Source organism: Hippoglossus hippoglossus, chromosome 23, assembly GCF_009819705.1.
Source record: "Hippoglossus hippoglossus isolate fHipHip1 chromosome 23, fHipHip1.pri, whole genome shotgun sequence".
Classification (NCBI taxonomy): Eukaryota; Metazoa; Chordata; class Actinopteri; order Pleuronectiformes; family Pleuronectidae; genus Hippoglossus; species Hippoglossus hippoglossus.
This window is the reverse complement of record NC_047173.1, coordinates 8,717,033-8,731,510: the sequence shown is the minus strand read 5'-3', so window position 1 is coordinate 8,731,510 and position 14,478 is coordinate 8,717,033. Positions and strand designations below refer to the sequence as shown.

The following is a 14,478-nucleotide window of genomic DNA, read 5'->3' as shown; positions in this document are numbered from 1 at the left end:
GTAATGTAGACGCAGCCAATAAATTACAGCAAACAGTAAATAGGTTGTAAAATAGCTTTCAGTGGCATTAATACAGATATAATCTGACATTATGTGTTATCAAAGGCACGATGACATCAAAGACAAGTAAAAAATAAGGCTATTTATCAATAATATGACCTAATTTTGCACTATTATGAGCAGAATACGTAAAAAAAATCTATAAACTTAGCACTTAGGTTATGAATAGAAAATATTCTTATGAGCTAAAATTTTCAAGCCGCATTTTTAACTAAATAAAAGTCAGTGTTCAGGGTCCAGAGCAGGCAACTGAGTGGACGGTGCTGTCCGAGGGTCCTGACACGTGGAGGAGATAACATGAAGCCGAATTCTGGGACGAAAAGGTGAAACATGTTTCTGCAAATAAAAAAAATAAGCACAACAAGTCCACGAGCAACGCGTTGAGAACGAGGTCGCCAGCGGAGTTTGCGGATCTCGCACCGGACAAACTTGCTACTAGTCCCGGAGCCACTTCCCGGATTCAAGGAGAAGTGCGGAGAGAAAGAAAGAAAGAAAGAAAGAGATAAAGCTCTCGGGCTAAAACAAAGAGACAAACTTACCGCGCAGAAAAATATGGCAGGTTGTGGTTTTTGTCCCCAAACGCTGCAGGTGAGGAGCCGCCGTCCTGTCGAACAACAACTTGCGGACAGATGTTCACACGTGACCGGCCAAGTTCAGCACAACAGCGAAGAGGAGACGAACAACAAGCTGCCGGAGTAAATAAAAAAAAAAAACACACACACACACGGCTGAAATATTCCTCCGCTGGGCACCGCTCTCCGAGACACACACACACTCTCTCTCTCTCTCTCTATGTCTCTCTCTCTCTCTCTCTCCTGCTGTCTCCCGTCAACGCCGCTGTTATTACTAATGCAACACTGGGGGAAAAGCTAGTACACTACACCCGCGTTTGAATGACGCGCAATGCGAGGAAGACGCTTGTTTTTTTCTTCTTCTTTCGTTACGATTCAAACACACACACACACACACATACACACACCCAGCAAGCCAGTGTATTTGGGACTAGACCCCCCCTCCTCTTCCTCCTCCAGCCGCCCTCAGGGGAGGCACTTGCTCGTGCGCGGAGGTGTGTATTGTTATTTTTGGGCGTGCTGCGACCCCGTGTGACGTCAGGGCCACCTGCTACGTAAACAACCCCCAAAAAAAAGTTATTTGAAAAAAACAAACAAACAAACAAACAAACAAAAAAAGTTTGTTCCTCGAAAAGTTTGCTGCATCCAAGAACACTTCCAGGTTCAGATCAAAGGAGTCGCTTTGATGCAAATACATCCGCAAATGGGATCTATATGAACACAAAATAACAACACCGAGGCAATAATATTTCACCAAAAACTTCCAATTCGTTTCTACACAACGTTACAGTCCCCGTTATAATATATATATGTTTTTTTTAATTATGTGTTTTTCTACTCAATACTACAAATTGAGTACAAGACGCATTACAACCCTATAAGTAGAAGATCTGTATGTAATCATTCTTGTAGAAATTAAAGCAGAGGAATTGCATTCATGCAAAACGAAGTGTGTCAAAGTCAGGAAACAAAACAAGACTATATACCTGAAGCATCCTTCAGGTCAAAACCTATATACGATCACCATCAGCACATTTGTGGTATATATATATCTATATATCTATATTTATATATATGAATTAATGTAAAGTAGCCTTAGTTTTTAAATACAAATTTATATGCACCTTATTATTTCATAGTCGAGCAGAGGAAACATCGTGTGTGCATGTGCAAAATGATGGTTGTAAAAAGCATAACTTGGGCTATATAATACTAAGATTTGCATAATGTTATTAAATTGCACAATTGCGTATTTTAATGTAAATATGTTCAAGTTTAGATTTTTTCTTTCTAAATTTCTTCAAATAGAATTCGCAGCTAAATAAAGACTTTATTTGACGAACGTAATAAAATACACAGTTTAACTGAAGGAATTTTTCTTACCCATTATAACATTCTCACAGGGTCATTTATTTATCAGTCATTAATTCTCATAAATTCGGTTTGTTGCTTTCTTCTGTCTCGTCTTTATTTTCTTCTCCTTTTTCCCCTCGAACCGCGGAGACGTTCACGGTCAAGAAGCGAATGACCAGATTAACATCAGATGAAGGGGAGAAAGGGTGGAGCGAGTTTTTCTTCATGTAGGAAACGCGAGAAGTGCATCTGTCTCATTCCCTCTGCTGTCAACATTTACATGCAATGTCTTGTATTTGTTATATAGAAGACAAACTGGGAGAGATAAGATTTCTACATGAATTTTTGAATGGAAAATAAACGCATCTTCCAGCCAGTGTGTATTTCTCCATATGCCAATAAAATTTAAAATAGTTATTATAGTTACTATAATAGGCTGGTGCTTCCTTATAGTAGCTGCTGCTTTAAAAAAAACTCCATACTATTCCCTATAATAGTGGACAGACTGGATTTCCTGAAGCATTGCCTTATTTTCATAATGTATAAAAATTGGCCAGAAAAGTCAATTTTCTATTAGATGTGGTGGAAGAAAAAGGCATTGGCCTCTTTGAAAATATGAGAAAAACAGATCTATCGGATTTTATTGTATCCAGTGTGTTTTTTATTAAATCTTGTTTGTGTGTGTTTGTGTAATACATCGTTATTGCTATCAAATAAAAAAAATTCCAGCATCCCAACAAACATCTGGGACATGATTATGATGGGAAAGGAAAACAGGTGTAAGGGAATTGTGGTCGTTTGCTGCCACCTAGCGGTCAAGGTTTGCCACGACGTTTGTCCAAGGCTGTGCATGTCCAACAGTTAAAGACAAAAGACTTTAAACAACAACTTAGGACATTTTCTTACAAACTCTTTTTCTGCATCATATAATTATTCTGTCTCTCGCGCCGTCTGAATACCTAGAAGTCATTATCACACAAAAACTACGATCTTAAAATGCTAAATTATTGGGTTGCAATTCAGTTTTTTTTACTCTTGATCATATAGCGCCATCTACTGATACACATTAAACGTACAAGTTGTCGTCTTGATTTCGAGAGGTCGACAAACAAATGTTAAAACTGTAAAAAAGATGATGATGAGCTTTTTTTTTATGATTTCATTTTCAAGCATACATTTGTTTATATTGTTCCTAATATTTTGTCCTCATCCTTTCTAACTGTGAATAAAGTAACTCTTAAAAAAAGCAAGAACTAAAATTTAAGTTCATATTTTGAGTGACTGGGAGTTTCTATGCATTACAAATTATTCTATTTAATTATTAAGCCATTTGGATCCTTGATCAAATCTGCAGATGAGAACTTCTGATGCTATTTAAAGACCAAAGCCGCAATTAAAAGTTAAAGGAGAAACTATTTGACCTACAAATATATAACAATGAGTCTTTTGAGGATGAAAAAAGGTGCTCACCTACCTGTGAGGGATCCGATAACCAGCAACTTACATCGGTTTACAAGATCCACTGGATTTTGGGTGTATGGTTACGCTGCAAGTCAAGGATTAGTTAAATTAAACTTCCTATCTGAGACGCTGGTGCCCACACACACATACACACACAGACACACACACAGACACACACACACACACACACACACACACACACACACACACACACGCACAGAGTCCAGTCTGCCAAGAAAAACACAGTCATGTCCAGTCTTCTGTTCTAAGATGCAGTGAACCCTAAAAACGAAGGCGAGAGGATCTGCAGATACCAAATGCCAACACACCATAATTTGACACATTATTGATTTCAATGGAGGGAATTCTGTCTGTTCTTGCTCTCTCCACATGGAGGGTCAGTGGTCAGCACCAGCTCCTGCAGCAGACGTGTTGACATAGTGTCGGACACAAGATTCCAACACAAGGGCCTGAACTGAGCTCCTCCGGTAACAGATCGACTCTGCAGAGCTTCATCAGCAAAATATCATACAATGATAATAATAGTAACAACAACAATAATAATAATACACTTTTTACTGCAGGACTTGACAAAAGTAGCAAAAATATGAAAACATGCAGTTAAATTTTGAACACTTAATAAATAAAGTAAAATGGTAAATTAAATTAGAGTGAGTGAATCATGGGAACTGTTAGTGAATAAGCGGATTACCAACAACCTTTGTCAGTTTAGAATGACTGCTCCATTTATCCAATAGCCACATACACACACACACAGACATATATAAGTATATATATGTATATATATAAGATAAGGAAAGGGAAAGCAGAGCGATGAATAAAGCAGATAAATCAAGAATATTTACATTTAATAAAAAAAATAACCACAATAGAAAGCAAGGAGGCCGATTCACATAAAATGTATCTGTATGTATATATATATACTTCTTTCAAGCTCTAAGTGAGTAGGCAAAGGGTAGATCACAATTTAATCAAATAATTTAAAATCAGGGAAAAGCACTTAATCACAGTCATGCAGATAAATCTGCTTATATAAGGAAGATATATATAATAACAGCAAGTGTGGATTTTGGTCGATGTGATTGCTGCACCACCATGCAGACAAGAAGATACTGTACTGTACCATTTTAATTCACATCTTTGCCACAAATGTAGTAAAGTTAAGATGCAGATTGTAAGTTTGCATTTTTGGAATATTTTCACATTTGCAGTCGGAACATATTAACTAGTCAGCATACTTCAAATATTGACCTTTTCATGCATCAGTTTTACTTTGAAGTGCTTTGCGAGAGCTTTATTTTCATGTATTTACCTTGTAACTAGCAAACAAATTGCGAGTGGATCACCGAGAGGATGACTGGCCCGCCATGCTCCAGTTATACGTGTCCTATTTATAGGTCTGGCTCAGGCTCACAATGTTCAGCTGTAACCGAACTCCATCTGTCAAGTCACGTCCCCTCTGTGCTCTCCCCTCCACAGTATCACTGCAGCCGGGCTCGGGGCACTCTGGTCTGTGCCACCCTCCCAGCCACACAGACGGCAGGACGGGCCGACAGCTGCCTCTCAGACCATCGAGCATTATGGAGGCTCTGCACGTCAGACCCTTGAAAGAGGATGGTGTCGTGACGGAGGAAGAGGAGCCGGAGAGAAGTGGGGGACAGGAAGAGGGAGGAATGGAGGCCTCGTCTCCCACGGGCTCCACCACAGACGAGGACACAGATGAGGACTCGGAAGCGGAGCCCCCGTCGGTTGTCTGCAGGAAGGTGTCGTTCGCTGATGCATTCGGCCTCAACCTGGTGTCGGTGAAGGAGTTTGACAATGTTGAGGCGACGGTGTCAGAGGTCAGCCGGCCTCCTGAGAGGGAAGCTGCATTTCCTCTGGAGGAGTTCTACATGTCCTGTCTGTTTACAGTCCCATCATCCCCGGAGGAGCTGGACCAGAGGCTAAAGGCGCAGATGTTGGAGCTGGAGAGCATCGAGCTTCTCCCAGGAACCACCATGCTCCGCGGCATTATCAGGGTGGTCAACCTCGGCTACAGCAAGTCGGTTTATGCCCGAATCAGCCTGGATTGCTGGAGCAGCTACTTTGACCTGCTTGCGGAGTACGTGCCCGGATCCAGTGACAGGGAAACAGACAGATTTGCTTTCAAGTATACTCTGATTCCTCGCTTCGACAGAGAGGGCACCAGGGTGGATTTCTGCCTGCGCTACGAAACAAGGGCGGGCACCTTTTGGGCCAACAACAAGGAGATTAACTACGTGCTGTTCTGCCACCAGAGAGGACAAGCGAAGGAGCTCGGGCCTCAAGTGCTCGAGGAGAGCGGCGGCTACAGGAGCAAGAGGAGCTGCCTCAAAGCGAAAAGGTGAGAGAATCTGATGCTGGAGATGTTGTAAAAACCTGCCACTGCTGGAGGAACTCATGTCACCTGCATGTGTCAACAATAGACAGCGTTTTATCATAATCAGTACTCAAATAAAATGGCTGGGACTCAAATGACTAAATTAAATTCACAACAGTTTCTCTTTAAAGGTTTAGTGTGTAGAATTTAGTGACATCTAGTGTTGAAGTTGCATGTTGCAGCTGAATAACCTTCACTTCACCCTCCTCTTCCAAACCAGAAAGAGAACCTGTGGTAGCCTTCAGTGGTCATAAAAACTCAAAAGGTGTTTAGTTTCTCCAGTTTGTACTACTGTCAAAAACATGGCAGCCTTCGTAGAGAGGACCTGCTCCAGATAAATATAAAGTATTTAAATATAAATGGACCATTTCAGGGTAAAGAAAACATCAATTCATACAATTTAGATAAAACACACGAGTGAAAATATCACTAGGATTATTTTATTCTAAATTTCTGCCAATAGATCCCTTTCACCTAAATCTCACACACTGGACCTTTAAAGCACCAGTTAATGTTGCTTGCTGGCTTTGGGCCTGTGTGTGTTTACTGTAAGCAGTTGTGTAACTTTTCAGTGATGGGTCTTTGAGCTGTAGAACACATATTGCCCATTTAAGGTCAGGTGTCTGTCCGGCTTTTCCGTGACGTCTCAGGAGAGACAGATGTGCATATTTCATCCTCTTTGTCGACATAATCCCCCTTTTTTTTGGGGGGGGGGGGCTTTAGGGAAAAGTAGTTCTGTGTATTTATGTGTGTTCTGCTCTCATTTGCTTGACTGAAAAAAGATACAAGCTGACTGCACTGAGACAAGAGGAATAGTCAATCTTGCAGTGATGCAGCTACGGCCCAGGAGAGATGAAGTATAGCAACAGCAATAAAAAAGTATTGACACGTGTTACAGAGAAAGCACCAACCTGCTCTTTATTCAGCCATGTCACTAAACTTGAGTCATAGAGATGAGATGTACTGTCGCTGAAGAGGAAATGGACAAGTTAAAGAAACTAGAATAGAGGAGTACTTACCTACGCCAAGGCCCAACAGTCCCCTTATATCCAATCAGGCTGCACTAAATTGCACATGCTTATAAATATCAGTTCCTAAACATGCCTAATTTTTTGTTTCCTGGTAATCCATCTTGTGTTTCTTGTAAACAAACAAACAAACAAACAAACAAACAAACCAACAAATAAACAGACAAAGGTGAAAACCTAAAATCCATGGCGGAGGTAAATTCAAAGAGACATTCATTTTTATTTGCACGTCATCAAAGAAAATACGCCGCAACATGAAAAAACTGTATTTTGGAATGAAAACTGTCAAAACTGAATATTTTAAGCTGATAATCAAATACTGACATATGTATAACATAATGCAATAGTTATGTATTGTCTGTAAAACATGTTGCAGAGCTCATGTACTGTCTTTTTCTTAACTACAGGAGGATAAGTGCAGAGGAAAAGACCAAGGAAACCAATAGCACAGCAACACCTTCTGCAGGTGTGTGTACTCCAGATTTCAGTGTGTGTGCATACATGTCCCTATGTCTACATATGTGTGTATAAATGAAGGCAAACTTTAACTCTTGTCATTTGTTTTGCAGGAGCACAAGTCCCTCATAAAGCACAGGAGGCTGACAGACAGACGGCGGACAGCACAGAGACACACTCGTTATTACACCACGAAGGACACAAAGCTTTGGTGAGGTCACAGACTCAACAACTCACAATCAGGGCTAGATAAACGTGTGGTCTTTCAGAGGAAGGAATGACGACGGAGCCAGAGATGCAGGTTAGGCTGCACAGCAGCTGAGCGGGAAGGATCTGGAGCCTCAGCTGACCTGACACTTGAGAGCATGTCTGAAGTCACTAACGTGCACATTGTTAATAATAAATGCAAAACTGCTTGTGAACGTGCAGTAAAGTTGATGAATGGAAAACAGGCATGTGTGTGTGCAGCGGCGTTACAGCCAGTTGCATCACCACAGTAATGTTATACGAAAGAATACTCGATGAATTGAATGGGCCATTGCACACATTTTATGTCATGAAGCCGGTTTTGGGATTTAAAGGAGTTGATGACCTTCAAATAACAAAACCTCGCGCTGGTGGCCTCCGATTTCGCTTCAAGTAGTTTGAGGATTAAACACTTGGCTTGACCTTTGCCCTTTCCTGACAGGTGGACGGCGTAAAAAGTTGGCCCAGAGGAGCACGTGTGCAAGAGGACCCCTCCCAGAGGCAACAAGCACGACGGGTATATTCACGTGACTCAGCCGGTGGCCAGAAGATTCCTCCGCCTGGGCCAGCTCCATGGTGTGACTCTGTGAGCAATCGCTACAACCGCCAGAAAAAGCCAAACGACAGTCCGCCGGTCCTCACCTACCATCAGATTCCTCTGCTCACACTGGACTGGAAAAGCGATACGCTGCAGAAGTGGGGGGCTGCTGATATGGATGACATCTGGGCTGGGAACGCTAAGCAGACCAGGCCGAAAGCGTCTGTAGAAAATATAGAGGCAATGCCTTCTGTTAATGATTTGTGGGAGACTTTTCTTAACGCCACAGACGATACCGGCGATAAAGAGACCTCGGTGGGTGACGTGTGGCAGGAATTTCTAACTGAGCCGAGTCGTCAGGACCATTCTGGTGTCCCGGAGGCGGAATGGCTGCAAACAGCGGCATCGGTGTCTCCCTCAAATCACAGGGAGCCCCAAGTTCAGGTGGGCACGGATGCACCCACCACCTCACACACCTCCGCAACGACATCATCCAACTTCGACCACCAGCCGTATGCAGAGGCCTGTGTCTGTGACAACATGGTGACCCGCGATGCCTCCCAAAGGTCGCAGACGAATTCTGTAACACACACTTTACAGGAATGTAACCTCAAGGGGGTGAGGCCTGTGTCCGGGGGCTCTGTTGACAGATCAGACGAGCGTCACATGCTTCCAGTCTGGGAGCGAGTGGGAAAAAGAGGAGAAGCAGAAGGAGCAGGCGGAGAGGAGCGCGGCGCACCCCACACGGCCGATTTAGTAACAAGCTCAGGGGAGTCGAAGACAGCAGACATGACAGAAATGCCAGAGTCGCAGAATGCCAGCGCCGTTGATAGGATCTCACAGCGAGCGAGGCTGGACGAGGGTCTTTCTTCTAGTGGGGAAGGGGAGGTTACAGGTACCGCACACAATGAGACACGTGACACGCTGGCATTTAGGGAGACAATCAGACAGGGGACAGAGGACGGGGAGAGGTTTGTCTTCTCCACGTCCAGAGAAACAGCAGGAAGGATCACGACAAACTGCACGGAAAATCAAGCATCTACGGAGGAGAAGTTATTTAGGCCGCGCGAAACAGAGGCGTGTGATATCTCCCAGAGGCACGCAGATGAAAAACGCAGCGAGGAATTCGGGCTCAGCCAAAAGAGTGAAAATCCATTAATGGAGAACGAGAGAGATGAAAATGAAATAAAACCCGAGCAGTCGCACGCACACAAATTCAATCCAAACCAAACATGTGAGGAAAATATCAGGCCGAGCCCAGTAATGGAAGGTGAATTCAAATTGGATGGATCGGAAAAAGATACGGCATCGAGTGACAAAGACCAGGAAGGATTCAGACACACGCAGGTGGAAAATACGTATTGTAGAAAAGATACTAAGAGACTAATTGGTGAAGAATCAAAGGAAGCGTGGCGACATTACGACAAAAATGTACAACTAAATTCATTGGCCTGGCAGAGGGGAGACGCATCGGTAGTTTCAGAAGTGCATAATAAACAGTTGTGGAAAATCCGAGCAGCGGAGGAACTGCATGATCGGAAAGAGGAGGAGAAAAATCTACGTAAATCTGAAATGACGGCAGAAAAAGAAAGCTTGAGTTGCAGTGGAATAAATGTGGAGCGACAGGAAATAAACCCATCAGCGCAGAGCACGCACAATGTGGAGATAAAGGTCCTCCACAGTGACACTTTTCCAGCAGATAGACACATCCTGAACCCAACAGAGGTGGAAGGATTGAGATTGAAATCATCACAGGATGTTATGAGGGGTCGGAGAGAGGGCACAGGCCGTGAAATGAGCCCAGAGGAAATTACGGTGAAGGGGAACATCGACGCTCAAACAGAGCCTCGACACCAACCTGCGATAATAGAAGGAGTAGAGGAGGATATGATACTGAGAGAGGAAGATGAGAGAAGGCTGAAAACAGAGGCGACGAGGGGGTCGATGGGTAACGTGGAGGACCCTCGGGTCGAGAGAAAGAACACGTCAGGTGAATTGAAAGAGCGAGAGAAAGTGGAGAACCCTCAACATGTTGAATGTAGGAAATTGTCAGAGGGAACGAACGACCTGGTTATGGCAGAAAAGACTGTGGCACTTGAGTCGAGGGTGGAGGAGGCGTTCATTGAAAGATTTGGTGAGGATTTCGTCAGGAGGATTTGGGAGGAGGTGTTCGGTCGGAGAGCGCAGGACACGAATATCGTGGATGGAATGAAGGGCAGCCCGGCAGATATTACATGTGACCGCCATCCTCTTTTTGAGAAATGTTCATTTTCCTTGACCGATCCAAATCTAAGAATCCATCAAGGCCAAGAGGAAGCAATAGAGACAAGTAGCAAAGAGCACTCCCTAGGAGGAAGTGGTCAGTTGTTCGGCACAATAAATCAAACTCAAACAGATCTGGATTCAAGTGCTCATCCCGTTCAAGAGCTCGCCGCCTCATTGACTGAATCAGCCCAAACCATCAGCTCTGCAAAGGAGCAGGAAAACGCCTCTGAAATACGAAAAAGATCCATCACCGGTCAGGAGACCGGTGGACAAACAGAAGACTGCAATCGATCGGCCCACCCATTTCACAAACACCCCACTTTCCCCTCCGAGAAATTAAAAGAGTCTGACAATCTCGTCCACTGGAGTCTTCACGTGCTCCGTCACATCACCCGACTTCTGCTGTGCACCCTTTTAGTCGCCGGCTTCTTCACCATCCTCTTCCTCTACGATTTCCCGGCATTCATTGCGCTCTACGTGTTTTCGGGGTGCTGGTGGTTTTACAAGTGGAGGAGACATCGGGTCCCAATGCATCAGGGGGTGGGGAGAAAGTTTGCGGAGAAAAGAGAAGGCGTTGAAGAGTGCGGTGCGTAGCATTGAAACTGTAATGGCTTCTTCATATATTTTCATACTGTACATTCAGACGGGTGAGAACATTGTTGATCTGTGACCCCTGAAAGAAAAGCATTGTACACTTGTGACACTCATTGTGTTTGTGTATCTGTTATAACCAGTTCAAGCTGGAAGAGGCTTGTTTTAGTTTCTTTTCTTTTCTCTTCTTTGTTCTGTTTAATTTTATTAATAAAGTAAGACAAATACATTACATCACAGACGTACAATTCTACAGTCGGGCAAGCATTACTTTGAACTGAGACTATGGTGCATGAGCGCAAAAGATGTTAGAAAGAACGGGAATTAATCACCACGTGTGGAGAGGGCACCTTCGCCCCTTTTCAGACATGACCTGTGGGTAAAGTAGAGAATTGCAGTTCACCCAGTGTTTTCCCTTCACACATGCACGACAGAACAGGAGGATTTCTGCACAGACGCGTTCACAACACCATCAAATCCTCCACATTATTCAGGAGAGTGATGCAGCAGACAGAGGGAGGAAGTGACGTATTAACTCCGCTGCAGAGATCACATGATTTTCTTCACAACACACAGACACCTCTGTCAGCTCTTATCAACACAAACTATCTGTGTCTTCAACGTGTGTGTGTCACCGCTTTTTCACCGAGAGATGATTGTTTTCCTTTTGTTTGTTTTTTTCATTTTTGTGTCTGTCACGTGTTGGATGGGTCATAATTTTCTCATGAACTCTCCTGACTTGCGACGGACTTTATACTAGGAGGCCAGGCGCAGAAAGACCTCAGATAATCCCGAGCCTCTCACTCAGACTTTTACCGTTCACAAGTGCACCTCCTCCGGGGGAGAATATGGAGGATCTGCAGAGTTCGGCGCATGTCTGAAAGCAGCTCTTGATAGAAAGAGGACAGATGGTGCAACACTGGGGAGACGGGAGGTGTTTCTTTGTTTTTTGTTTCTTCCACCCTAGCAGACACATAATAGACACTGGCTGACCTGCCACTACAAACATATGGCGTTATCAAACTATTAAAGAAGTAAAAGAATAAACTAATGGGTGAGTGTATGCTCTTTTCTTATCCTCCTCTGCCCTATACACACACACACACATGTAGATGCAGACAAGCACGAATACGCAATACACACACACCAGTCAGTGCAGATCAAAGTAACAACATTACGACACATGAAAAAAACACAACTAGACACAATATGTAAGTAATAATATAAAATACATGCGACGATAAAAATATAAAGTAGATGTGATTTAAAAGGTCAGGGTTGATTTTGGATTAAATTATGGATTTTAATTTATGATAGTGGAGGAAACTGGTCTCTGTCAATGATGTGCTTCTGGATCCGTCTAAGTTCAGCGATAATATGAATCGGTTGTTTTGGAGATGAGTGAAAACAGATGGTTGTGTATCTACATGGTGGAGATTTAGTGATTCTATTGGTTTTCCAGCCGGACGTCAGAGCTGATGAGATTCTGTCTGAGGAGGTTTTACAAGGACGTTGCTCTACTTGTAGCCCTGGGTTTTTTAAGCTGTGCTTTTGGGTCCATTTGAATTCATGTTGTAGTTTATTTACCAAAAAAAGTAGTGAAGAAAGTTTGGTGCTTCTCTGCCACCTTGAGATTTTTCTGAGATTCTGGGTTTTTTGTTTTCCAGTAAAATGGATCGGGTGCTTTAAACCAGTTGTTGGTGGGAAGCAGCAAAAACGTCTTTTATTTTATTCTTTTAGTTCAGGGTTGTAATCGAGGGTGAAGAGCTCTGAACGCTGTTGGAAATAAATGAATGCCTGATATTTTATTTTGCCGACGTGAAGTATTTTCCAACGGCAGAACTGGACTTGACTTGTTCCAGTTTGTTGTATCTTCCGAGAGGTTTTGTATTCTTGGTCCTTTCAACACATTAAAGCATAATATGATAAATAAACATAATTTTTCAGCAGAAATATATATTTTTGTCACTTAATTCCTCGCCTCTCACGTCCTTTGGCCCTTTTACATTAGTCTGTGACCTCTTGTTCCAAAGAGTGGTTTGTTTTTTTTCTTCATCAAACAAATTGCAAAGTTGTATTTAATCAATTAAACATTAAAACTGAAATACAACTTGACGATTTTTCTTGTTTTAGTTTATATGAAAATGCACTTGTCTTAGTTAATGCAGATTTTCAGTATGTGTATGATGTGTGTATCTTTGATGCTTTTATGGGCCCAATATTACTTGACCATGTATGTAATGAAACAAAGTGACTTAGCTTGATTTTCTTCAATAAAAGAGATGCATATGACTAAAGAAACAATGGAGAGATTATTAAGCTACAAGATGAGAACAGTATTTTAATACTTCATATGAATGGTCAGTATGTAACTGTAGTGTCCTCACATGTTGGCAGTGATTCACAGTGAATGGCAGTGAATCTGTTTTAACTGCAATGATCCTTATGGATTTTAAGTTTGTGATAAAGATCATTTAGACAAAGCTGCACCAAATTGCACACACTCATATATATCATTTCTCTGAATGTGCCTGATTTTGTTTTTCTTCAAGATCCATTTATTATTGTCTGGGAAAGTGATGAAAATGTCAAAAACAAAACACCACAATTATTTATCACAACGATAAATAAAGTGGAAAAAAACAATCACAAAACACAATTTAAAGATACATACAGTGTGGTTAAGGCTGCTGTATCACTCTACGTATCATCTGCTACACCCCCACGAGCAGACATGTCTCAGCATCCATCACTGTGGCAGAACTGCGACACTGCAGTCCAGTTAAAGTCACTTGGTCTCGTCTGGGGAGTGCTGACCTTTCACAAGCTGCTTCCCCCGACTCCTTTAGAAGATTGACCCTGAGCCCGAGTTAGCACAGCAGCAGCAGAAAGAAGTTTCTCTTTCACCGGGCACCGCTCTGAGGACGACTCGGTACAAACCTGCCACAGCCATTCTGGTGTGTGCAGACAAAAAGCAGCAGTGACGGGAAGAAAGAGAGAAACGTGGACAGAATCCTGATGAGCTGAAGTTGTTCTGTGGTGCAAAGCTCCATGTTAGACGATCGACTGACTCACATGACAACATGGAAGGATGATAAATGTATTATTGATGCACTAGGACAAGGTATGGGGCTGCATGCTATGTACTGTGAGGGTTTTATAATGTGCAGCCCTAATGACAGTGGGAGGTACAGTCAATGTTTTTATGTCTGTATTATACAAAACTCATGTAATCACAGTCATTTGTTCTTTAATCCGTCATTTTCGCTGATTGGCAACAGTAAAAATATCAATATCAACATTTCATAATGCACAATGTGGATTTTCAAATACATAATACAAATGGTAAGTCCACTATATGAACTAATATGAACTTTGTGGGTTTTTTAAATTATGTAAAAGTTGTTTATTCACATTAAGAAATTGGAATTGTCTCGTCTAAAGGTATTTTTTTTCATGTTACATGTTAAATACATACTTTTCACGGCA

The 14,478-nt window shown here is 42.4% G+C and overlaps 2 protein-coding genes and 1 long non-coding RNA gene across 13 annotated transcripts in view; 2 read left to right on the top strand and 1 right to left on the bottom strand.

The window, feature by feature from the left end:
* foxp2 (forkhead box P2) overlaps nucleotides 1-1,083 on the bottom strand; it is a 108,538-nt gene extending 107,455 nt beyond the window's left edge. For 8 of the 10 annotated variants that reach the window (XM_034578341.1, XM_034578345.1, XM_034578342.1 and 5 more), the window contains exon 1: nucleotides 600-1,083. The gene's annotated coding sequence lies outside the window, so the exon portion shown is untranslated. The remainder of the gene's footprint in view (nucleotides 1-599) is intronic. The other 2 variants (XM_034578348.1, XM_034578349.1) reach the window with 2 other exon arrangements.
* Nucleotides 1,084-4,796: 3,713 nt separating this feature from the next.
* Nucleotides 4,797-11,285, top strand: ppp1r3aa (protein phosphatase 1, regulatory subunit 3Aa). Of its 2 annotated transcripts, none has more exons than XM_034578749.1 (5): nucleotides 4,797-5,829; nucleotides 7,304-7,359; nucleotides 7,463-7,560; nucleotides 8,038-9,470; nucleotides 9,567-11,285. In XM_034578749.1, exons 1-5 carry the CDS (start codon nucleotides 4,883-4,885, stop codon nucleotides 10,990-10,992), a joined length of 3,960 nt encoding a protein of 1,319 aa, XP_034434640.1. In that variant the 5' UTR covers nucleotides 4,797-4,882; the 3' UTR covers nucleotides 10,993-11,285. The 2 variants fall into 2 exon arrangements, with proteins under 2 accessions (XP_034434640.1, XP_034434639.1); XM_034578748.1 differs by having other exon boundaries at nucleotides 4,798-5,829; nucleotides 7,301-7,359.
* Nucleotides 11,286-12,261: 976 nt separating this feature from the next.
* LOC117757525 lies at nucleotides 12,262-13,280 on the top strand. The gene is made up of 2 exons (XR_004613141.1): nucleotides 12,262-12,807; nucleotides 12,872-13,280. It is a non-coding gene; the product is annotated as an uncharacterized LOC117757525 (long non-coding RNA).
* The last annotated feature ends 1,198 nt before the right edge of the window (nucleotides 13,281-14,478 follow it).